General features: G+C 50.2%; 1 protein-coding gene across 3 annotated transcripts; it reads right to left on the reverse strand.

Annotated features, from left to right (window-relative positions):
• Nucleotides 1–6,353: 6,353 nt before the first annotated feature.
• On the reverse strand, nucleotides 6,354–15,248 carry GATA2 (GATA binding protein 2). 3 transcript variants are annotated; one of them, XM_058032060.1, is made up of 5 exons: nucleotides 15,020–15,248; nucleotides 13,767–14,366; nucleotides 11,000–11,142; nucleotides 7,927–8,052; nucleotides 6,354–7,101 (listed from the first exon to the last, which is right to left on the reverse strand). In XM_058032060.1, exons 1-5 carry the CDS (start codon nucleotides 15,246–15,248, stop codon nucleotides 6,802–6,804), a joined length of 1,398 nt encoding a protein of 465 aa, XP_057888043.1. In that variant the 3' UTR covers nucleotides 6,354–6,801. The 3 variants fall into 3 exon arrangements, with proteins under 3 accessions (XP_057888043.1, XP_057888044.1, XP_057888042.1); XM_058032061.1 differs by having other exon boundaries at nucleotides 7,927–8,010; nucleotides 11,000–11,145; XM_058032059.1 differs by having other exon boundaries at nucleotides 11,000–11,145.
• Nucleotides 15,249–25,822: the final 10,574 nt, after the last annotated feature.

Here is a 25,822-nt window from a genome sequence, read left to right on the forward strand (position 1 = left end):
TGCTGTGCCCTTTCCCTGTGCCTATCAGTACACACCACATACTGACATTTGTTAGAACTTGCCCTGAAGTTTGCTAGGCTGGAGCAAGTTAACACTTGTGTGTAGCTGATAGGGCAGGTCATGTCTTCTTTATGCCTGCTCTGCAAGGGTAAACTGAGGCACAGAGCACTGTAACTCTGCTTGTTATCAGAAAGTGAGTGTGTGAGGGAATGGGGTGAGTCCTGGCACCAGTCAGGCAGTGGTCTGCCTCCAGAGATGTGCTTTTTCATCAAGAATATATTTCCTGTGCTGCTGGGAGTAATGTTTGGAAATAAGAAAATAGTGTGCAGTCCAGAGTGACTGTGGGCTCAAAGGTTATATGAACAATTTTGGTCTGTTCCTTTTTGTTCATCTAGTTCTCTTCTACCTACGATTAACTCTCAACATGGGGTGGTTTTACTTCCAAATTTTTCAAGGATCCACAAAAAAGAAAATAAAAATAAAATAAAATAAAATAAAATAAAATAAAATAAAATAAAATAAAATAAAATAAAATAAAATAAAATAAAATAAAATAAAATAAAATAAAATAATGGATGGGTTGAATTAAAGCAGGAAAAATAATCTGTAGTAATCTGTAATAACCTGTATTTTACAGCAAAATCCAGTAGGAATTGCCTTGAGATCACCCTAGCAGTATAACCAGCCACTAGAATGCCAATGTGGGTGAGTAGGAGTGAACTAAAGAACCAGAGACAAAAAAATCACAACCAAATAGACAACAAAATTTCCCAAGTAAAGAAATCTGCTGTTTACTCTCTGCCTGACAGAGAGCAGGCAGGAGCTGAATTAAGAGCCAGAGGAAACTAAAAGCATTGGGGAAGACTTTGGTGAAGCAGATGTTAGAAGAAACAATGGTCCATGTTCACACTCTGGGATTGATAGGCCCAACTCCAAATGATTTACACAGGCTCTTGACCCTCCTGAGCCAGAGTCAACTTTCCCCCAAATAACTCCCTGCAGCCCAGAGTGCAGAACCACAGAGAGAGGAACGTGCAGGATACAGGCAGGTGGCTGTTTTCTGCCTGGTGCTGCTGTACAGGCTGGGTTAACGTTATACTTCCCCGATTCAGGTTTTTATAGACCAAACAGTAGCAGTTCCCTCCCTCAGTGGTTTGTTGAAGCCTTTCCCTGAAGGAGGGGTTAGTTCACTATTGTCTTTCTACCAGCTGGAAGTTCTCTCTGCTGTGTCTCTCACCCTGCAACCGCATTTTGTTCAGATGCATTTTTGGCGCTCAGAAATGCAACTTGGCTCTTACTGCAAATGCAGGGCAGTTCTGCAGTGTCTCCCATGGGTCTCCTCTGACAGGGGTCCTAGACGTCCCAGCAGCACCTTGGTGCAATGTGAGCCCTGGATTTAGGATAAGCTCTGGATCCGGCAGGGACACATCAGACTGAACCAGTAGGGCTGACTGCAAAGCTGGCACCACAGAGAATTGCACCCAAAGCTGTTGAAGAAAATGGTGTCTCTGAATTGGCACCAGCCAGCTGCCCTGCTGCTGAGGTTTGATCTGTTAGACTCAGAGCAGCCTGGTTTGTACTCATATCACCAGGCTTAGAGAACAGTCACTTATTCTCACTCAGAAATGTTTACTTGCAAGGACCAGATGGCCCAGGGAATTGGGCTAAACAAAGCATTTTACTTCTAGGTCATGCATTCTAATCCAGTCCAGGTTGGTGATAAACGAACATACTCACCTGATAGCCACTTTTTTTTTTTTTTTTTTGGCTTCATTTTTGTTTTTCAGGCTAATTTCCAAGGGGAGATGCCTCACCACAAAGTGTCCCTCTCTGCCCTGCCACAGTTGGTCCTGATTTGACTGTCTCTGTGGAGAAGCCAAGGATCAAATGCTCCATGGCGCCAGACTGTTTTCTTTTGCAGCCTGCAGGTAAGGGGAAGTTGTCCTATTTCTGGCTGTGTCACGCCTGCTCTACGGATGAGCAGGAGCTCAGTTTGTAAATCTGCTGCCCCAAGCCCCTCCACCAAAGTGAAATTAATTTTTTAAAAAATGGGAAAATGCTTAATTGCAGTTGACATATAGGCACTCTCTGCTATGAACTTTACATGCAATCACAGATAACAGCATCAAAATTAATGCCTGCTTCCCACTTGTCCTTCTATAAGCAATAAACGTTTGGCAAGTCAGTAAATAACAAAATTCTCATGTGGCCATCTACAGGTCACCAGGATACTTAAGAAGTTTGCGTTAATTATACCATGTTTGCCATCAAAGAGGGGATATTAACCCTTTCGAGCTGCTGCAGGAAGGCAGTGGAGCCATTTGAAAGTAAGTAAATAAAATCTTGTCACTAAAAGTGCAACCTTTGCAAAATAATAATAAAAAGAGGGATGTTTGAAGCAAAAACCTCAGTAGACATCATGGAAAATACAGTACCTTTTCAGCTTCCCTTTTATTTATTTTGTATTTTGACATCAAACACTCCCTGTAACCTAATCTTCTTGGCTTTTGATGTGGCCGTGGAGACATGACAATTAAGCACCGCTTAAAACAATAATCCCAACAACAGGAACCAAAGGCAAGTAATGTCAGGGTTCCCCCCTCACAAAAATCCCGTCCCCCAGTGTTTGGTGGTAGTGAAAGGACTATAAATCCCAATTTGTTGCCTTGATATCTGCTCGGTGCTTACACTTTACGTTGAACTTTACACACTTGCTCCATTTCCATTCCCTGCTGTTTGTTTTTCTTCTGCTATGCGAAATGTCTGGAGACAAACACAATACACACATTGCAGAGAGATGGTTTGATCTTTCACAGATTAGTGCCACCTGACAAACATGGGATTATTTATTATCTGTGTTGCAGGAACTGCTGAAGCCCCCGCTCGGAGAAGCACGCTCCTCCAGGCGCTGGGGGATGCACCACCCCTCCTGACAGCCTGATGGATTAGGGCCCCACTTCTTTCAGTGGATGCAACCCAACCAGCAGAGGCAGAGAGGCAGCCCCCAGGTAAGCCACCATCACAACCTGAGTGGGATGTGTACTGTGCAACCAAAGCAAACAACTCGATTATTCCAAATTTTAAAGAGATATTGCTAGTTCTCAGCTATTTGAAGATGGAGGGAGAGAGGCTGAGTTTAGTTATAATCTCATTTTAAACCTGTCTAAAAAAGAACATGTTTCTTTTTAAATGTTTCTTTTTAAATGAAGCTTGCACAGTATGCTATAAACGGCCTCTTTTTTTTCCTTTTTTTTTCTTTTTTAATGGGTGTTTGCACTAAGCCTTGCTGAACAAGTTAGAGAGATGATTAACTCGTCTGAAATGATGCAGGAAGGCCTTGTCCCAGTTGTGTGTTCTTCCTTCAGCACATGGAGAGCTGCTGCAGCTCCGTGGAATTCACAAGCAGGGCTTGCAACCAGGGCTGGGCAGGAGGCTGCAGGGGGAAAGACAAGCACTGCTAGAAAGGGCTGGAATTCACACACACACTGAAAAAATAACCCAGGTCATTTTTTTCCTTAAGGAGTAGTTATCCCCAAGCTGGTTTCCACAGGAGGTCAAAGGAGGAAACCCAAAATTCGCTAGCAGTTTTCTTGAATATATTGTTGCAGCAGCAATGCCCACCATTACACATGGCAGGGTGACTTTGCAAGACTTTGCTTCACTTTGTAGGGCCCCAAGGGGTTCCTTGTGTGGGTCAAACTCCCACACAAGGAACCCCTTGTGTGATGAAAGCTGCTGCAAAGTTTTGGTGTCATGGAAGATGTGTTTGGTCAGCCCTTTTCTCCGTCCTCACATGCCAGTCCATGTGCACACCTCCTGCACTCAGGGCTGCAGCCCTGTTCCCAGGGCAGCACTGAGCAGCTCCAGGCTGGCCATCCCCCCTTGCTCCCTTCCCACCACTGATAATAACAAATGGCAAGAAACACATTTCCAGGTGTAGAATATTCCTTTGGAGAACTTTCCCTGGTCTAACACAGGTCCTGCCTTGAAATCCATTAAGCAGCTGGCCTCTTTTCTATGTTTACAGTGCTTTTAAAATGTGTTATTAATGTAAAAGTATTTCTCCAAACACTTCAATGAAACACAAAAAATTTCAAGAGAAACCACAGTTCATCATCTCCAATGTGGCTGCTCCCTCAAAATTTAAACTAGTTTAGAAACTTAGGCACATTTAACTGCTTGACCTCGTCACTCCAAAACAACACAGGAGAATGAGCTTTTGTACCTGTGCTTCCAATACTAAATCATTCTTTAACTACCTTGTTTTGTCCTACCCTGTTAGGGTTTCAAAATATCATAGCCTGCTCTGCATAAAGTATAAGCTAATAATTCAACTGGCAACAATGACGATAATTTTTCTTCTATCGCTACTAAAAGCAGCTTTTATGACATGAAGCAGGGCACAGGTAGTTTCACAAAAAAGGTATTTATTATTCTTAGCAATATTCACCTGGAAGGAATATGAGGAAAGCATACACTTTTTACAGACAATATATAAACATGTTGTACATAATTAACAATAATTTAGTTCACTAATCCAAAAATAAGCAAAATAAAAATTAAAATAAAAACAGAAAATACTGAAGAATTTTTTATGCTGATACAAGTACAAAATAATTTAAATCTCAACTGCTGTTGTCTATGCTGCAGTGACTGACAATATATTGCACTTTGTCAACTGTATCAGTAATCCCTGTCTTTCACCCACACCCCTTCCCCTCTGCCCAAATCCTACAGAAATTTAAGTTGGGTACAAATAATGTACAACTGTACCATTGTAAAAGGTAAAAAGCAAAAAGGACCTAATTTTTTACCTCAGCAGATTAAAAATTCTTATGATTTCTCCCAACCAATTTAGTTTCCCATTTATTTCCACTTCTTTACAAAGTGCACCTATATGCCTACACAGACCAAAAAAAAAGAGGAAAGCAGGATTTTCATGGCTGCTTGGTTCTTAATTATAAAATACTACATTTTAGTAGGCTTAAAAATTACAGGCTTAAAAAAATTTACATACATCCTTTTTTTGTTTCATTCTGTTTTTTTTCTTTAAAGCAGGACTTTTGCAGTAAAGATACAATTTGGCTTGATCCAAAAAAAAAAAAAAAAAAAAAAAAAAAGGAAAAAGAAAAACCCAACAACAAAATAGTTAAAATTTAAAAAAATAAAATAAAAAGCTTTTCACAGAGTTAAGCTTACGTGGTTTACATTATCAAACCCCTCTGTTCATTGGGGCATTTTCATCAGAAGTATACCTAAATATGTACACCGTATGTTATACTGGAGCTTGTGATCACAAGAGGCATCAGATCATAACAATCAATAGAATACACTTCACATTGGCAATAGCTTTGTTTTCGGTCATTTACGTACAATATGGTTTCATAATGGGAGATTTCTTTTTTTTTTTTTTTTATTCTTTTCTTGTTTTCATATAAAATCCGCTACGGAAAACAGACGTTCCCCTTAGAACGATGCTTTCCCTCAGCTGTCTCTGCGTCTGGGATTTGATGGATGTGTGAAGCTCAAACTGATTGTCTCTCTTTTTCCCCTCTCCAGTGATCTCAGCCTCCTTTCTGCCCTTGCTCCCGGTGGACTCCACCGGGGTGGGTGCCTGAGACAGCAGGCGCTGGCTGCATGTGGATGTGGTGGCCACACTGCCCAAAGTTTACCCAAGCAGCTAATCTGCATTTTTAAGCGACAGCTGCCAACACAACAGAACAAAATGCTTCAACCTCCAGAGTCTGCGAGCAGGATGGTTTTTGCGCCCCATTACAGTTTTGGCTGTGCTAGAACTTCTACAGGCATTTACCAAAATTGTGTTGCAGCTCTCACCCCTTGCTAATGCAGGATTGCCTTCCCCCGAGTTTTTTCCCAACAAGTTTGTCTGACCTAGGTTGTCTGGTTTGAGGAACAATAGGGTAGTTGGGAGAGGGGCTCTTTTTTAAAATAAATATTTCATGTTAGGGAGAAGAATGAAGGAATTGTGTCAAAATAATCACCATCTTGGGTATATTAAAATCCCGTATTACGGCTACATTTTTGCTTTGTTCCTCCTGGCCCTCGCAATCTTTTCCCCCTTCCTAGTAACTTTGGTATGGAAGATAGATGGAGCTAATCCAAGAGGACGGTTGAGTAAATTTCCCCTCTCCTTGTTTTGAAGGCAGCTTTTCTTACAGGGTAGCCATTGCAAATGACAGCACAAAAACATGCAATCAGAGGGGTTGAGGCTTTTTGTGGAAAATAAAATAAATATGACTTTGTGTCTGATTTTAAAACTTATGGTTTAATAAAGATGCCCTTTTCTTTCTCTTGTTTGTTTTTTTTTTTTACTTTTCTTTTTTTGGTTTTTTTTTCTTCTTTTTTTCCCTATCCCAAAGTCCGCAATAGAAATCCAGCATGTCTGGCTTCCAGTGAGCCAGTTCCATCCTGGGAGGCTGCTTATATCTCTTTACAATATTCACAGTAATAACAAAGAGAGAAAGGAAAACCAGTTCCAAGCCTTCTCTTTCAGCTTCTGCCATCTTTTGCTTCCTGCTGGACCATTAGTATCGAACAGGTGAGTTCTTTTTTCTTATACCTGAGGGGGCAAAGTGCATTACAGGCACCACTACACACTTCTGCAGAAGACCCATCATTTGCAAGGTTTTAGTCCAGCATTAAAAGTTAACCACATGGGAGCAAAGGTCTCCTTTTGCCATCCCTACATTCTCCTCTTGGCAGAACATTGTCTTACTTGCTGTCATCTTAGGCAAAGTCCCATGTTCCTAATATCTGGATGGGTCTCTTGGTCATCAGGTTTCATCCCATGGCTGTAACCATGCTGGATGGGTGTGGGTGTCCAAATGAGATGCTGGAAGATGGGTGGATGGGGGTAGGTGTTGGTAGGATGTGTCCAGAGTGGCTGAAAGGGGGCAAATGCCCCATGGGCGCCATGTGACTGGCAAGGGCAGCAGCGCTGAACGGAGACGACTTCTCCTGCATGCACTTGGACAGTTCCTCAAAACACTCAGAGCCTTTCTTGCTTTTCTTTGATTTGTTGGACATTTTCCTATTCCTGGTCTGAATTCCTTCCTTTTTCATGGTCAGAGGCCTGTTCACCTGCAAGAAATGAGAAAATCAGGCTCATGCAGACAAAATGACTTTATTGTGCAAAAATGAAAATATTTGGACAGCCCCCATGTGTTTTTCCTGGATGGAGACCTTTTTCTGGCCAAAAAAAATGGTGTTTCTCTCTGCAGAATTTGTTTATATTGATTTGTTTAATAAAACCACACACACAAAAAACCCCTAGACATGAAAAACAAATTGAACTGAATTTGGCAGCTGATGAGTCTCTTTCCCGTAGGCTTACCCTCAGTCCTCATTAATTTCCTAATAGGAGATCAAACTAGGAGGCACACGCTGACCCAAACTCAGTCCTGAGACATGAGCAATCTTGTACCAGTAACCTCTGTTACCTACAGTGTAAATAATTCCAGCGTATCAAATGTTCCCGCCAAGGATTAATTTCTTTTAAAAAAATTAAATAATACAACAAAGCCTTAGATACAATTATTTTTTTTACAAGTCAAAATGAAGATGGCCCATCAGGATTAATTGTTGCACAGAGCCCCTTCCAAATGGCCTCCGTTTCTGGAGGGAAACTGCACACAAAACCCATTTAGTTAAAACCAAGTGTGGCAGCTCTGTTTAGCCTGGTTTGCCCAAGCCAGAAGCCAAGCTAATACATTGTAATGTCACTGAACTTAGCATCACTATGCTGACAAAGAACGGCTGTCACTTCCCAGGGGAACCTTAGAGACAGGCAAGGAATAAAACAACAACCAAACCCCTGAAACCAATAAAAGCCCAGCGAACACCACACAGTTAAGACATCAATCCACACTAGGCAAGCAGCGACACATGAGATGAGTAAATACTCACATTGTGCAATTTATAGTAGAGTCCACAGGCATTACAAACTGGGTCCCCGTTTGCATTACGTCGCCATAAGGTCGTGGTGGTTGTCTGACAGTTGGCACAACAAGTCCCTGCTCTCCTGGCCGCTGACTAACCAAAAGAAAAAGAAAATTAAAATGTATCGCCAGGTGGAGGGAGATCATGAGAAAGGTCAAATTGGACTCAATATTTAGTTTAGGGAGAATTTGTTACTAAGAATTTACAGAGTATCAGGGCTGGAGGAAAGGTGCTGTCGGTTTTAAGTTTTATGGATGTTATGTTTTTGTTTAAATTTAAATATTATCCTATGCAAACTTTAAAGCCCCATGGCACTCCGTGTGCAACAGAAGTGAGGAGAGAAACAATGAATCCCTGATTCCACAAACAAAAAAAAATTTAGAGGGGTGAAAAAATAATCTTTACTTTTTCAAATTTTCCTTTTTCAGGATTCTAGAATGCCTCCGTCATGAAATGCATTTGCCTTTTTCTTTTTCTTCAATTTTAGTCTTTGCCAATGTTGGGAAAGACTAAAATTTGGGGTTTGAAACTAGGGAATCTTTAAGAATGTGATTTTTACCCCTACTCTGGCCCTTGAAAGATGGACACAAAAGAAAATGAACCACTTTACTTAGCTGGGTGCAGTATTTATCAGAGCCATCACTGACAATTCAGTTTGCATTTACAAGTGAAAGGGAGAAAACAAAACCGGCTCCAACTTTCTTTAAATATTTAGCAAACCAAATTTCATGCCTTGCAGCAATGATTCCGCTGACCCCCGTCTGCCGCCTCTGTCCCTACTTAGTTCCTTGGCTGACAAGCCCTCACACAACTGTCTTAAAATTAAACAAAACCGCCAAAAAATCCACCACCCTGTCATAAAACTATTGTTCTGCTGAAACCAAGGTGAGGGGAAAGAGAAAAGCCCAAACATTCACCCACCTCCCAAAACAAGAACAGGAAAAGTAGAACTGCAGGCGCCCGTGATTCCTGGACGGGCCCTTGTCTAGCAGACCCACGATAAAGCGTCCTTTGTGCATGGACACTGATGTAGAAAGCGTTATGGACAGACTAACTGCAACCCCTATTTTGGGAAATTATTTTGTATTAGAAACCCTCTAGAAGCGGTCAAAACACCAAGTCCATTTTGTGCAGCTGAATTAATGCTGAGGACTCATTATTTTCTTAAATTGGAGTTTACTTCCTAAAGCGTATCAATCGCTGTCGTTCCCTGGGGCCTTGCTCCCTGGATATTTCTGCAATTAGCCATGGAGAGCCATGGGGTGAAGCCCAGCAAAGCTCACAGGAATGCACGGGGCATCTCCATGAGCAGAGGCGGTCCCAGGGCAGTGAGATTTCCAGGGAACTCGATGCGCTGGAAGCACAGCTCGGCCCGCTCACCCAAGAGGAGCACAGGGTTCTGCTCTCACTTGCTCCTGATTTATGCCATGGCCCCCTGTAACTTTCCCAAAGCTGATGGAGGGTTCAGCAGCTTTAGGCAAGAATCAGGCCCTCGGAGACTCGTATATTTCAGCGCCTTACTCGCCTGTGAGAACAGGCCAAAGGCAGAAAGAGGGGGTACCCCCTACTGCAAATGCACTCATGCAACCCAAACACAATTAATGCCAGACGTCCAAATGCTGACATTATTAATACGATCACTTTGCTATTGCAGGGCAGATGAACAAATTCCCAAAGATGGCCACCTCCTCTCCCCCGCAAACAAGCAAACAGTGGAAAAAGGGGCAATAAACAAAGCTGTAAATCAATTAAAACTAAACATTTAAACAGCTAAACACTAAAAGAAAACCTCTCTAGTGCCCCCCAAATCCTGCACAGTGAGCTAAGTATAACAGTCTCCCAACACACTGGAAGGTGGAGACCTATGTTTGCATATTTGAGATGGCTTACTGATACTCAACTATGCTGCTTAACTCTATGGCCTGTCCCATTCAGTCTGGAAAGCACTTGAGCTTGAGAGACGATAATGTTACACTGTTGTCTTAACATTTTTCTATATGTCAGTCACTTTAGAAGGCAAGTCATTAAGAAGCTTACATAGCTGAAATTCTGACTCAGGACAGAAATCTTCTATATCCCATCCCAGTGTTAGAACAGTAATGCCAATTTTCTGCTCTCTAAACCTCGTTGATATTTGCCCACGAATAGCTAGGAGACTTAGGCACCATAAATCACAAAGCTCCAAAAAATATATTTATTATTCTTAGCATTTTACACATTATTTGCGGAGTAGAGTGTATTAGAAATTTCAAAACAGCAAGCATGACTGGCAAGGCTTGCCTATAGAAACTCTCTAAAGCTTTTAGAGTCAGGAAACAGATACACAAAGTTTCATTATCTTTAACGTACAGATATCCGGATAGGAAACTACTACCAGGAGCTTAGAAAGGACTTTTTTTTTTTTTAATCAGTCAAATGAAAATACAAAGTATAGGTGACTCCATGGAAAAATAATAGGATTTTTTTTAACAGTAGGGGATTGTCTGGGGAGGGAACCAATATTAATATTGCCAGAGACTATAAGAGTGAAAATTACTTCATGGCTTTTATACAAATAATTTTTGAGTGGGGAGCAGTAGCTTTGACTCATCTGATTTGTTTTGCTTTTCTGGAGCTGGAACTTTTTTTTAGTCCATGGTGGAGGACATTCATGCTCATAACCCTTTCGCTCCCAGTGTGCACCCAAACCGTCCCAAGAGGCCAAGTAAATGAGGAATTAAATGAAAAGCTGTCATCTGAGGACAAACGGGGCGCAGGACACACGATATCCCGCGCGCATTGTGAGCGGCAGGGAGGCTGGGAGAGCGGCTCGGAGCTCCTGCCGGGATGGGATGGGATGGGATGGGATGGGGATGGAGGGGGAGGCACGGCAGTGCCCCGAGGCACGGCAGTGACCCCGCCGTGACTGACCCAGCGCAGGGTACAGTACAGCTCGGCTCCACGCAGGGGCTCAGCACAGACGAGGCACGACCGACTCGTGCCTGTGGGTGGTCCCGCTGCCTTATTTATCCCCAAACCCAGGAGAAATAAAGACACCTACCAGCCTTCGCTTGGGTTTAATGAGAGGTCGGTTTTGCCCGTTCATTTTGTGGTAGAGCCCGCAGGCGTTGCACAGGTAATGCCCGGTGCCGTCTCTTCTCCAGAGAGGGGTGGCAGTGGCTCCACAGTTCACACACTCTCTGCCTTCTAAAAGGAAACATGAAGAAAACAGATTTCTTTCTTTAAAAACAAATTCACAAAATCTTTCTGCATTGTCCTTTAGGTATTTTTCAGAAGTCAAAACAGTGAGTTAATTCTGTTAATTAAGCACAACCAGGCAGCAGTGACATCTACAGTACAGGCAGCAAGGAGCTCAGTGTTTCAAGAACTCCCAGGCTCCAGTGAGTATTTTATGTCATGATCAGGAATAGGCAGCGCTCTCTGCAAAGTGAGAAAGAGTGACACTCGTATTGTGTCAGATGGAAGTTATCATTTCAGCAAGAACTCCCTGAGTTCTCACCGGGCACCGCTCCCCTACCGGATCTATTGCACTGCGGTGGTAAAATCCCGGGTTCCCCTGCCACAGAAACACCCGTGCACATGCAAACACACACACCTGCAAACACACAGCACCTTAGGGACAGTCAGAGGAAGAGGTTTTCTAGAAATAAATCTAAGCAAAAAGACCTCCAATTCTGCACTTTCTTTTCTGTTGCAAACACTATGGGATGAGAAAGTAGAGCAGAGCAGACTGGGAATGGATACAAAATACCAGAGTCTCAGTTATGATTTTTGTTCTAAAGGCATAAAAATGCTGTTAATGCTGTTCTTTGAGAAAGTTCAGTTTCACTGTCATTACTGTAAAAACAGGCTTGAGTGCTTTTCTGTTTCTGTGATTTTTCATCAATCCAGTTTGGATTTGGTAGGGAGCAGTTTACCTTCATTATTGGTTTTAGTACTATGTGGTAAACATAGCACTGTAGAATGGCTGCATTAAATAAAACACAACATGTAACTCCAAGATATCTGTTTCTGCATCAGAGAGCTTCCTGCTAAAGTTCATTTGCCTTGGATGGTTTGAGGGCAGGTCTGCTTAATATAGAAATCTCTCTTAATACCGTTTATGCAAATCCTACAGTATTTAACTGGAAAGGAAATTCTTTTTGCTAATAACTGAAGCAGGCCATGTTGAGTTCAGCGGGGCTCGTGTCTGCCTTAATCTAGGGAGAGGGCAGCTTTTAAACAACACAGTCTGGAGTGAGAAATGAGGGGAGCTCTGCGGCACTGCATTTGCAGCTCTTGTCCCTCCTAGGGCAGGAAGCTGCAGGAGTCGTCCTGTCGTGAGTCTTAGTTTTCCTACAAAAACACTGAGTGGTCACGAACTTTCCCCAGTTCCTTACACTGGGAGCTCCCTCACAGAGGGAAAAAAAAAAAAAAAAAAAAAAAAAGAAGAAACACTAAAACAAAAGAAAAAAGGTCCTTGTTTCCCCCATGTAAAAATCAGCAGCAGCTATGGGACACTAATTTTAAGAAAGCTACTCAGGATCCTTCTTGTCTTTAGAGACCTGGATCTTGAGTCAGATTCCAGACTCAGGAGATTTGGGCTACCCACTGCCTGTAGCTTCTCTTCCAGGCACTAAAAATGTATACATATAGATACATATAGCAGCAACTACCTGGAAATAACAGCAGAAAAAGAATGTATTTTTCCCTTCCCAGGAATCATTTGAAACAGTACTGATGAGCTTGTAAAATAGCTGGTATTTTTGTTGCAAAACTCATAAGAGATCACATTTCTAAATTATTGTCTACTTAAATAAAAACATGTAGTGTATTCATAAGCAAATATGTTCAATGGAATACATATGCAAATGCCTATAGGGCCATTTATTTTTAAAGGACTGTCTAAATTCAGCCCCAATATATTGCAGTTAATTTCCTTCCATTGGTGAGAATACTAAACCAAGAAGATCAGTAGAATCACATAAATTGTCATAATTTGTGTCTAGCTGTATAACTACTGTGATTTCAAAGTGGGGTCAAAACTTTGTTCATCGCCTAATTTACAGATTTAGGACCGCACTTTTAGAAGAAATGCAAGGAAGGGTGAGCATGGGAAAGGTCTGCAGGCTGTTGTTTGGAAGCAGAGATATGTCTGATTCAGGGTAAAAAAAAAACGGGGGGGAAGCATTTTCTAGTTAAAGTTAGGCTGGAGTAAGCAGTGACTGGACACCTTAGTCTTTTGCACTGGTATGTAAACTATATTTGAACTTTTGCTCTTGTAAAACGCGAAGGGAAAAAGGCCCTTTGCGATCTAAAGGGGACAGGCCAGGGAAGTTTCGCTTTCATCTTGCGCTGGAGCTTTGGGTGGTGTTAATGGAGAGACGTGGAAATTACGGAGGGACAAATACCTATGGCTGGAAAGTCCCCATGTGTCATCCATGGGGGCTTGCCTGCCTTGAGGGAGCAGGGTCGAGCCGGAGCCCCTCGGGAGCCTGAGGCCTGCTTTTCTCCGATGAAAAGGGTTCGGGTTTCTTTCTCCATATAAATCCCTCTTTGTACAGAGCGGGCTGCTGGCTCAGCCTGCCCCGGTCCCGCGGCCCGTTCGAGCGCCCTGTGTGCATCGGCGCCCGCAGGAGCCCAGCCCAGGCTCCATCTCCTACTGTTCAAAACCCAGAAAAGCAGAACCGAGCAGTCACCTGTCCCCCTGTCCCAAAGAGGGCCAGCACAAACACCCAGCCTCGCAGCAGCCCGTATCCTGGCCCCGAGAGCCCGCACGAAGCCCGGGAGCGCGGCCCTTCCAGGCGGGACACGGCTGCGACACTTACCCGAGCAGGAGCGGGCCTTGCTCCGCGGCTTGGGGGTGAAGCTGGACGCGGGGCCCCCCAGAAAGCTGCCCGGGTGGAAGAGGCTGCTGCTGTAGTCGTGGGCTGCCGGCACGTAGGAGGGGTAGGTGGGGATGGGGTGGTGGGTGGAGGGCTGGGCCCCCATGCTGGTGAGGCTGCTTCTGAGCGGGCTGGCGCTCTCCATCTTCATCCCCTCCGACAGCGACACTTGGTACTTGATGCTGTCTTTGTCCTCCTGCCGAGCCCCGGCGGAGGAAGAAGGGGAGGCGGCGCTGGTGGAGTTGGGGTCTGGGGACACTTCCTTGGGAGGGGTCGGGGGGAAGCCGAAGAGGTGGGAGCCGGAGTGCGAGGCCGGGGTGAGCGAAGACACGGAGGCAGTGCTGGAGGTGCTGCTGCCCGGGTACACCGAGATGGCCCCAGGCGCTCCGGCCGCCGAGGGGTGAAGGGGTGTCTTGGTGAAGGGGCTGACGGTCCAGGGGTTGTGGTGATGGGCAGACAGTGCCGCCTTGCTGCTGTCCAGCCAAGGGATCCCGGGGCTGTGGATAAGGTGAGGCCGGCACATTTGACTCCCGGTCAGGCGGGCTGTAGGAACACAAGAGCGATTGGGGTCAGCGTGGGGCGGCTCAGCCCGGAGCGGCCGGGGAAGACCCCAGCTCCCCGTGGTTGGGCAGCCGGAGGACAGGCGGCCACGGGAGACACTCCACAACCCAGGGAAGAGCAGCCAGGCTGGCGCAGCAGCCCCTTCCCCCTGTCCCGTCTGAGGGACATACCAGACAGCCGGGCCAGAAGGAGCAAGGGGAGCAGGAGGGACACTCAGGCAATCCCTTTCCTCCCACCCCATTCCTAGGAAAATGCACCAAACATCTTTTTACTCTGTCTTTCTGAGCTGCCGTAATGCTCTCTCTTCGGCTCCTAAGAACACCCCCAAATAAAATCCATCGCCGGTTTGAATCGGTTTGTATTTTGCATCCGGGAAGTAGCCGTGTCTGAGAAGTTTTAGCCCGTGCGCACACTGTTTCCCCTTCCTCTCTCACCTCCCCCCTTTCTTTCCCTCCCCTCCGCTAGCCTTTGGTTATCCCTAGGGTTAAAATCCACCCGTGCCTGCCTGTCTATCCTGTTTTCGATCTCCTTTTCCCCGGCTCCGACACACCGGGGCGGCCCCGAGTGAAGCTCCTCACCCCGCGCGGGACACCCGCGGCTCGCACGGCGGGGAAGGGGCCGCGGTGCTCATTTACCGTGTGCCTGGCTGTACGAGACCCTGGCCCGGGCATGGGCGGAATTGGCGTAGTAAGGGTTGCCCTGGGAGTCCAGGTGGTTGAAGAAGACGTCGACTTCATCCGGAGGTAGGAGCTGCGCCGGTTCCATGTAGTTGTGAGGCAGCCCGGGGTGGTGGCTGTCGGGGTGCTGCCCGTTGAGCACGGCGTGGTGGGCCATCCAGCGAGGCTGATCCGTGGCCACCTCCATGGCCTTGGGCCTCCCCTCGCACCCACCCCCAGGCCAGGAGCGAGCGGCGCTCGGTGGGGGCGGGCAGCGCTGCTCGAGGGGTCGCTTTGGACGCTGCCCGCTGGGTTTTAGGAGATTGGGGTGGCTTTTCTTCGAAAGAAAACCGCCGGGTGAGTGGAGCGCGCCCTCTGAGGAGTGGGAGAGGACCCCTGAAGTCAGCGTGTCCCTCCGTCAACAGGCGGGCAGCGGAGGCAGGTCCGGGGAAGCGCCAGGGCAGCACCTGTAGGGAGAGACAGGAGGGTTGAGGAGCTCGGCAGCCGTGGGTGCGCTGCTCGCCGGGCCGGCTCCCGGCCGGCTTCTTTTCCCAGAGGTACATGGAAGGGGAGGGGGAAGCAGAGCCCCTCCTCCCTGCCAAAAATATCCTGTCCCCAAAACTCCTTGCCTTGCTCTCTCCCTGCTCATTGCCCCGCAAAATAAACAGAGATCCATTTCAAACTCTTAACTAAAAAGAAAAAGGAAAAAAGAAAGGAAAGGAAGAAAAAAAAAAAAAAGGAAAAAAGGGAAAAAAGGAAATAGTTTCGTTCTCCCCCCCCCCCCCCCCCTCGCTAGAAACGTCAATAGGAGTTTTTCCAGCTGGCTTCAAAAGCGGAGTAAAAAAGAACGGCAAAACTAATACAGCGTAGTTCTAGCAAGAACTCCGACTGACACAAAAGGAAAAGGAGGGGGAGAAATAGGGAGGGAGTAGAGAAGAAGAGTGGAGAGAAGGGTGTTTAGAGAAAGCAGCGAGTGCGCCCTGGCAGTGGCGCGGCGACCCCCCCGCGCCCCACACTTACCCGGCGCGGGAGGCTGGGTGGCGATGAATGCCGGCGTGGAGGATGCGAGCGCGGCAAAGAGGGGGAGAACGGAGGGGGAATTAAAAAAGCGAAGAGAGAGAGGAGGGGGCAAAGGCAGAGCGAGCGCGGGAAGAGCCGAGGAGGTTGGATGGAGAGTGTTACTCAGATGGCAAAGCCGCTGCTCTGGCCGACTCGGTCCCATCCCCGCGCATCCTATATGAGCGCTGGCGCCAGCTGGCCGCGGCGCCGCCGACGGGCCGGGGTGCGCAGGGCCGGCGGCCGGGCCAGCCAATCCCGCCGCCCCACACCGCCCCCAGCCGCACCCCCGGCCCCAAACGGAGCCGGCCCGGGGGGGGAGCGCGGCAGACCCCCCTCCTCCGCCCCTCTGCCCCCGCTCGCAGCATCTCGCCCGGCAGCGCCGTGGGGGCTTTCCCCGCCCGGGCGCTGCACGCCCCTGCGGGGCGGGGACGGCCGAACGGAGGGGGTCCCGCCGGGGAGTGCGGGATCCGCAGCGGGGACAGGGGGGCCGAGCGGAGATGGAGTGCGGGAAGGGCTCGGCCATGGGGCTGACTCCGCCGGGTGCTGCCCCGCCGCTGAGCCGCGACTTTCAGCGCCGCCGCCGGGATGCCCGCGGCTGGAAATCGGCACCGGGGAGATAAATATGCTAAAATCCCTTAAATCAGGCACAGCGGCGCGCAGCCGGGAGCGGGACAAACCTCAGCCCGGTCACATTAGTTTGAAATAACTGTCTGGATCGGGAAAAAAAATAATTAAAAACAAATAATTGCGAGGCTCCGCGCCGACCCCGGAGACCGACGGGACGAGCAGGGCCCGGGCAGCGGGGCCGCTCCGAGCCGGCTGCAGGGCAGGGACGGACCCGGCCCGTAGTGCTCGGGCCGGACTCGGGCTGGGGCTGGCTGGCAACCCTGGGCCGGGGAGCCGAGCCGGGCCGGGCACAAGGACACTGAGTGCAGCCTTCCCAGTGGAGCTGCGACATCGCTAATGCTTTTTTTTATTTCCCCAACCTCACAAATTTTTCTTAAAATAATTAATAACAAAAACCAAACATTAGTTTTACTGAATGCAATTATTCGTGTGCTTTGGGGCGGAGAGCGGAGGTGCATCCCGAATCAACAGGCGTTTTCTGCGGAGTTTGTGGTGCAGCTCAGCGGCAGCAGCCGGGGCGCCGGTCTGCCTTCGCCACCCGCGAAGGTGCGGATAAACCGGTCCGCCTTTGGGGCGGAAAATAATAATAATGGGAAAGGCACAAACAACTCCCCGGAGCGAGGCCGGGCGCTGCTGCGTGTCCCGTTTCCCAGGCGCTCCCGTCCCGTTCCCCAGCCGCTGCTTTCGGGGAAAAAGGGAAACGCTGATCGCAATCCTCCAGCCCTCCCGGCTGGGCGCGGGCGAGGACACCGTCCCTGCCCGGGGCTCTCGGGGCTGGCGGCTCCCGCCCGACGGCGCGGCCGGGGCAGGGGGCGCGGGGCATCGGGGCCGTGCTGTTTGCGCCGGGGGCTGCGGGCGGGCGGGGGCAGCCCCGAGGATGCTGCTCCTGCTCCTGCTCCTGCTGCCGCTGCTGCCCCCGGGCCGCCCCCGCGGCGGGCAGCGCTGGGGGCTGGGAGCTGGGAGCTGGAGCCGGCCTCCCCCGGCCCGACCGCCCCAGTCACTACGACGCCGGGGCTCTGACGTCACCCGTCACTGCCAAATTCGCCAGGAAATGAACTTTTTAAAAAATAATAACAATAATAATAATAATAATGGCAATAAAAATAATAATAATAAAGCTCCTTTTCCTCGCTGCGGAGCACGTCTGGTCGGAGCGACATGGAGCTCCCTCTCTTGTTATTCCCCCCGCCACTCCTCGCTGTCCCCCTGTAACCTTCCCCCAAGGGATCCTCAAGGCAGCCCCCGGGGGGAACGCACCGCGCAGCCCGCGGGAGCCGGGGCCATACTGGGGGACCTGAAGGTTGGGACAGGGGGAGGCGATCACGCTTCCCCCCCTCCCCCTTCTCATGCTCTCCTGCGACGCCTCCTCCGCCCCAAGCGCGGGTGTCCCGCTCCTCCCGGCCCCCTGACCTCGGGGCTGTGCGGTGGCGCCGGGACCGCGGCGCCCCTCGCCCCCTCCTGCCGCTGCGGGGGGGTCGCAAGCGGCGGGGCCGGGCAGCTCCTCCGGCGGCTGCCGGGCGCGGAAGGGGCGGTGGATGGAGCCGGGCTGCTCCCGGGACCGGCTGGTTGGCCCGGGCAGGCCGGGGACAGGCGCTGGGCCGGGCTTGGTGGGAGAGGGGCCGCGGATCGGGAGGGCAAATGCGGAGAGTGCCCGGGAGCCTCAGTCCCGTGGTGACCGGGAGGAAAGGGAAACAAAGCAAAAATTAAAAAATTAAAAAATTAAAAAGGGAAAGTTAAAAGGCAGAGAGAAAACCAAGCGAGCTTTCCAAGAATCCAGCTTCTCCCTCCGAAGCATTCTCTTTCTAAATGCACCAAAATCACCCAAGTATCACCCGAAAATGGATTTTTAAATGTTTTGGAAGATTGATAACTATAAAACAAACGCGGGCCTTTGCAGGTAGATCCCCCCGGCGCCTCGTTGTACCCAGCCGGAGGCGGCCGGGCCGGGGTGCGCCGTGCCCGTGAGCCCCGGCCGGCGGAGCAGGGCTGTGGTCAGCCGGGATCACCCGGGCCTCGCCGCCTCCCGCCGCCAGCCAAATCCAGCTCCTCGCTACATGCTTATTAATTAATTTGGATGTTTTAATTACTGTCCTCCTGCCGTCAGCACGGGGACGCGATTTTGGGGGGGTTTTTTTGGGCGGGGGGGGGGAAATGGGGTGGGCTGTTTGTTTTAGGCAGGTGATAAAATCGCAGTTAACGAGCTGATAATTCGTTCGTGTTTGTTTTAAAAGACAAATTGTAAAGATTAATCAGGCGGCTTGATTTATGGCGAGGCAGACCCCGGCGCTGCCCGGCCAGGGCTCCCTGAAGCCCCCGTCTCGGGTTACCCGAGGCCCGGCAGGCGAAGGAAAACAAAAGGGGCGAGCGGGCGGCGGCGGCGGCTCCGGACCGGCTTCCCCGGCGCCCGCCCCACCTCCGGCCCGGGGGTCCGGCTGCCGACTCCCGCCGCCCGGTGCTCTCCTCCGGCGGCCGGCGCCTCTCCTCGCACCCACCTCTCGCCTTCTGCAACCCCTCCCATTCAAGCCCTTTGTAAAATAAATGACCCCTCCGGCAGGGATGAAAGATTTCTGCTGAGAGCCCGCCTGAGCTGGGAGACTTCCTAAGCGGCCGGCTGGCAGTATGTTGGTTTATTTTGTTCTATTTTATAATTTTATCCAATTTTGTTATTTTTTAAATTCCTGACGTGACCCGTCCCCGCTGCCTGGTTCTGGCGAACCGGGTGCCGGCTCTGGGCTCGGCCGCTCACCGCCCCGGCGGCACGGCTGAGGGTTTTAATTGAATTAATGCACCCGCCGGGAGCAGCAGCGAACTGCGCTGGCTGCTGGAGGCGAGCGGCTTAGCTCCGCTCCGCAGCCCGCCGCTCACACGGCTGGTTAAGCAGCTCTTCCCTCAATTTTCTGCCAAAGCTTCCCCGGAGAGGGTCCGGCCGGGCCCCCTCCTTCACCCCGCGCCTGCCAACCCCCTTTTACCTTCTTTCCCCCTCTCTTCCCCCGGGCACTACGGGCTTCGTTTTATTACCTTTATTTTTATTATTATTATTATTATTACTGTTGCAATTTATTTTTCTCTTTTAATAAGGGAGCTTTCCCAGATCTGGAAGCACAACTGGTTATTTTGATTTGATTGACAAGTGATGTCATATCATTAAGGGAGGGGGGAGACGACAACATGTTTTAGCAACAGTTAGTGGTGCCATGTGATAGAGTTGACACCTATTCCTGGGCAGAGCAGAAGGCAGAAAACAAATAAGCCGGCGCCGCACACGGACCATTTATTTACATGTCCGGAGAGGGGATTCTTCCTCTTTATTTTTTCCCCTTCATTCTGGGTATTTGGATCTGGGAAAAATTGTAGCTGAGGAGACCCCGCAGACCCCAGGGGAGCCCCCTCGTTCCTGGGGTGCCCCCAGGGCCACCCTGTCCCGGTGAACGGAGACCGGGCACCGAGACCTCCCGTGCAGCATCGCCCGCCGCCTCCCCGGGGTGCAGCCCGCAGACGCCAGCAGGGAGGGCAGGAAAACTCCGTGAAAAGAAAGGAGAAGAGGGCGAGAGGGAAACGCTCGGCGCTCAGCAGCGCAGGGGCCGCGGCGCTGCCGGTGCCGGCGGGCGGTGTGCGAGCCCCGGGCGGGCTGGGGAAGGGGCTGGGAGGGTTTGCCGTGGGTGTCCCGCCCCTGCTGCCCTCCCGCAGGATGGGGACAGCCGGCTCTGCCCCCGCCCGCAGGTAGGAGCCCCGGGCAGCCATCCCTGCGAGCAGCCCCCACACCCGCACAGGGTGTATCTCCTTGGATTTTGGGGGGAGAGAAAGTTCTTGCTTTCTGCCTTAAAAAAAAAAATAAATTCTCGGTGTTTTCGGCCCTCTGGTCTTGTCTCCGCTTTGCTTTCCGTGTCCCCCGGCTCCCCCGTCCTGCGTTACTAAATCGTATTAATGGCTCCTGATAGGGTTATAAAGTGACACAGTTACCTCGTAACCACAAGACCCTGACTTAAACTGCATTAAGGAAAAACAAAAAGAAAAACAAAAAGAGGGAGGGGAAAGCGCTAGAGATACGTCTAGGGGAATAAATCACGGAAAATTTAATTTTTTGCTTGTTTTTGTAAATAAGCTATCCCCATCCCGCAGAGGATTTCTGCGGGGTTTGTAGCCCACCGTGGGAGACCTCGGTCCCGCTCCCGCACACGCCTTCACCTGCGCTTTGTCCGCAATTTGCCTGGTGCCCGCAGCCCCCGGCTGGCTAGGCTGCAAATTTAAAGGGGAGGAAAAGCCTCAAGCAGACCCCAGCCTGGCCACAAAACCGCCTTTTGTGTAAGTTCCCGAAGAGAAATGCGTGCGTGGGGAAGGGGGAGGTTGGACACGCACAGCTTTGTCCAGAAAAAGGTATAATTTTCCTTTTCAGGAGCTGCCAGGAAAGATTTCGTTTGCAGGACCTCGTTAATTTTATGTATATATATTTTTTGGGGTTTTTTTTTCTTTCAAGGTTATTTCGGAAGAAGCTGTTGTAGGAGGGAGGAAAGAGGCCGACCCCGCAGGTTTGATTTTTTCTCCTCAGGCAAAACTTTGGTGGGGAGAGACGGAGCCGGCACGGTGAACGGGACTCGACTCACGCCTGCCCCGAGCCGCGGGGCTGAGCCAGGCCCGAGCTTAGACTTCCGAGGAAAAAATATTTGCGTTTAATAAAGATGCTCCGTGCGCCGGGGAAGAACAATCCCCGCCACCGAAACTCGCACTCCCTCAGTGAAATCGCTTTTCTTATTGAAATCGCATCAAAACCGGGCAGGCTTCGCTCCTGGACGCTTCTCTTTTTTTATATTTTTTTTTTCTTGCCTTCCAGCCTGAGCACCCCAAAGCAAAAGGAGGATAAAGAGGAGAACTTTGCACATACAAAAACAGAAGAAAAAAAAAAAAAAGGCGAAGGGGTGAAAGAGTCGGCGGAGAGGAGCGGCGTGCCCCGATGTGCCTGGGTAATTTTAAATCATGCAAAGCCCCGTAAAGCTGCCGCACGGGACTGGGACGGGAGGACTCCCCGGCAGGCAGGTGCAGAGAGAGCGGGGCCGGGCCCTGCCGCCTTTCGGGGCAGAACAAACCCTCGCATCTTTTTTTTTTTTTTTTAATGCCCAAATCTGCCAACAAAGGGAGAGAGGAGATAGGATGTAGCTGCGGGGAGGGGACGCAGGGCTCTCTGCACACCCTGTCTCCGGGAAATCTCTGCCCGGCCGCCCTGGGTGAAATGCAACTTTCCAAGATGGAGATTTAAATAATCACCCCAGTGACAATGGGAAAGGAAAAAAAAAAAAAAAAGTCAGAACAGCCAACCAGGGCCCGGCGGCCGCGCTGCCGCGGGCGCGGTGCGGGGAGAGCCCCGCCGCGGGCAGAGCCGGGGAGCCCCCGGTGCCCCCGGGCAGGCGGCGCTGCACCGGCTCCGCCCGGCCGGCTGCGAGGCGGCGGCCCGGGAGCTCCGGCCGCTCCGGGGACGTTTTTTCGTTCTTTACAAACCCTGCCAGATCTGTCCCTGGGGAAAACCGCCCCGAGAGAAGCGCTCCCGCAACGGGACCCGCGCCTCGGCGCCGGCAGGGCCGCGCAAAGCCGCGCAAAGCCGCGGCCCCTTACCTTGCCTCTCGCCGCTCCTCGGCTTTCTTTCAGCTCTCCGCACGGTGCACGGGAAGCGGCGGCTGTGCTGCTGGCGGGGCCGCTCGGCGGGCTGGGCAGGGGTTCGGCCGCCGGAGCCTCCCCGGTGCCCGCGGCCGGAGCGCGGCTGTGCCGAGGGGCTGCGGCCGAGCGCGCCGCTGGAAACTGGCAGCAGCTCCGAGCTGAGCCCTTTTTTTTTTCCTCCGTTCCCTCCTTCCCCCCTTCCCTTCCTCCCTCCTCCCTCCCTCTCCTTTCCTCTCTCCCTTCTTTCCCTCCCCTTCTCTCTCTCACTCTCCTGCATTCACGGATGGCACGGCGAGCCACTGTGTATTTATGTACATAATACGGCAGCTCGTCCCCTCCACTTCATTTGCATCATTACAATATCTGTACAAGCACATCACATTGTCTGTTGCTTGCACCTTTTGTTACGGTTGCTGTCACAGTCTACGCGACTTGACTTTCATATTTTAAATGAATTGATATTATACCAACAACACGCACTCACATCCCCGACGCGGGGAAAGCGGGCTCCGGCACGGCGGGCGCCGCAGCCCCAGCCTCTCCCGAGCCCCTCGTTTCTTCCTCTGGTCCCAGGGAAGGTGGGCTGGGGAGGAGACCCTTCGTAGGATCAATTATTCCTATAAATTACTCCTAGTCGTATTAATTTTCTTTCCCTCTCTAGCGAAGGAAATGCTTTGGGAGCCTTGGATTTTTTTTCCCATTGACAGCCTGGGTTTTGCATAACCTCATGTTTCTTCTCACACCTTTCCCTTCCAAATTCAGCCTTTCAGGCTGTGCACCTGCACCTAAGTGAGGCAGCAGAGAAGCTGGAAGAGGCACTAGCAGATATTACGCGACGAGTCGTTGTTATAGCTAGGAAAGAGACGGTAAAATACACATTTCGGAGATCGCTAAGAAATGCAGAACGAATGTTTTGGGAAATGTTTGCTCGCCCCAGCCCTGGCTTGGCAGCCCTCACCTGCCGGGTGTTTCCCTGCCCGGTGCGAGTGTGTGCGGGGCTGGGGGCTTCCCTCGGGCTGCCGGGGGCGCGATTCTCCAGAGGGGGGGACAGGCGGGACCCCCGCCCGAGGCTTCGGGAAAACCACATTAATACAGAAACAAAGGCCGGACCGTCCGGCGGGGGCCCTGCGGGCGGTGGGGTAACGAAATATGGTTCGGGAAAGGATGGAGAAAAGTTTCGCGGGAGAGGAATTATCATCATAATGGAGGTAAAAATGTGAGCAGGGAAAAGAGGGGGGGGGATCCTATTCTGCTGGCATTTTCTGTCTGTCTTTGTGATATGGTTCGGGGGAAAAAGGGTCCTTGATATGCGGCAGATAATTCTTATCAGCCCCACGCAGCCCATTTCCAAAGTAAGTGTTTTAATTACTCCTCCTGTATTACCCTTCATCCTCTGAGAGAAGATACATCGCCAGATTTATGCAGGGGAAAAATACAAAAGAATGTGGTATTAAAACACGTCCATACATCTTTCCCCTCTTTTTTCCCTTGTGCCCAGGCTGAGGGAGACGCCGTCGGCAGCCGCGTCCTGGGATCGCCCGGCACCGAACGACTCCCAAACGAGGAACTGTCTCTCAGGCGGAAAAACTACGGGAGAAGTGGGGTTTGAAGGCTGCGGATTTTTCCCCAAGCGGGGTCAAACGGGGGTGTGCGAGCCGGGGGCTCCGGGGGCTGAGACCGGAGCGGTGCCCAGCCGAGCTGAGCGCGCTGTCCCGGGACAGCCCGGGTCACCCCTCCACGTGCCACCAGGGACACCGGGGGTCGCACGGGCAGGGAGTCAGGATTTTCCCCTCATGCCCGCTGGAAAAGAAGGATGTTTTTCTTTCCTGTTAAGCTTTCGTACTAAAGATGTCATCTGAAAGTGGGAGGAAGGGGGACCGTGCTCTGCTCTCTTTCACGGTAACAACCATATCATATTGAAAAATATGATGGACAGTGGGGGAAGATTTCCTCCCCCATTAAAAAAAAAAAAAAAAGAAAAAAAAAAGAAAGAAAAGAAAAAAAGAAAATAAAAAACCCCCAACCTTTTCAATATTGATTCAAAAAAAAAAAAAAAAAAAAAAAAAAAAAAAAGGGGGAGAGAATTTTAAAAGAGAAGAAGCAGCACCAGCAGCAAGGAGAATATAGGCTCAGCAGCTCTCCAGGTTAGCTTCCTTATTATTACTATCCAGGGGTAATTTTTCATCTCTGCTAGCTAATCTTTGTTCCTTGTGAAGATAATGAATAGCCCAATCCTTATCTCCTGGGCTCCTGGAGGCTGCTGGAGAATGGGGTTGAACAGGGTTGAAAATTGGTTCCAAAGTGCTGCTGAATAAATGGTGTTCCTTATCTCTCGCTTCCAGATTATCGGAACCCTTTCAAAACTCACACAACAAATACAGCCACCGCATCTAATGCATCATTTACCAGAGCAGATCTCCGCGTTTGATCGGCAGATAGGCAAAATCTATGTATTCCTTGCTTTACTTAGTATGCATGGATGCGGGGCTGCTGAGCACGGGGGCTGCCCCCGGCCGGGCCCGGGACACCCCCGAGGCTCTTGGCACACGCCAAGGGTTTTGCTGTGGATTCTGTGGATGACAGGAGTGTCCCCTGCCCGTCCCCGATCGGGACAGCAGCTCAGCGTGCAGGGCGCTGCCACACAGCACGCTTGGAAATTTGGGTTGCTCTGCTGAGGCACTGGTGGATTTGCAGGGAAGGGAGAAGAGTTGAGAACATCATCCTGGGCACCTGCTGGTACTCACGCTCACTCCTGCACCCACAGCCTCCTTCACCTGCATCCCTGGGCACTCCGTGCTTCGGGAGCGATGAAGTTGTGGCAGCACCTCTGTCCCCACGCAGAGAGCCACGGCCAGGCTCAGCTGTGCCCCAGCCCTGCCCTGCCTCGGCAGCCTCAGGGTCCAGCTGGGTCAGTCTAGAGAAAACTCCCAGGGCTCCCCCGGCTTGTTCCCCCAAACCCTGGCCGGTCCTCCACAGGCTGGGCTGGGTGATCCCTTCCAGCCACAGGCACAACAGGGCACCTGAGACAGCCCAAATTCGGGAAGAAATTGGTGATTCTGTGGGATAAAAATAAACCTTACAGAGAGGGAGTTATTATCTCCTAGAGTTAGTATGAAGTCTGTCCCTTCCAGCTCAGGACAGTATCAGATTTTTCTTCCTTTCTTTCTCTCTTCCTCTCTTTCTTTAATTCTCTCCTTATTTCTTCTTTTTCTTTTATCTTTCCTTTCCTTTCCTTTCCTTTCCTTTCCTTTCCTTTCCTTTCCTTTCCTTTCCTTTCCTTTCCTTTCCTTTCCTTTCCTTTCCTTTCCTTTCCTTTCCTTTCCTTTCCTTTCCTTTCCTTTCCTTTCCTTTCCTTTCCTTTCCTTTCCTTTCCTTTCCTTTCCTTTCCTTTCCTTTCCCTCCCCAAACCCCTCTATATAACAGTAAACACCTCCCAGTCTGGGTGTGCAG

This window comes from Melospiza georgiana, chromosome 11 (genome assembly GCF_028018845.1).
Source record: "Melospiza georgiana isolate bMelGeo1 chromosome 11, bMelGeo1.pri, whole genome shotgun sequence".
Taxonomy (NCBI): Eukaryota; Metazoa; Chordata; class Aves; order Passeriformes; family Passerellidae; genus Melospiza; species Melospiza georgiana.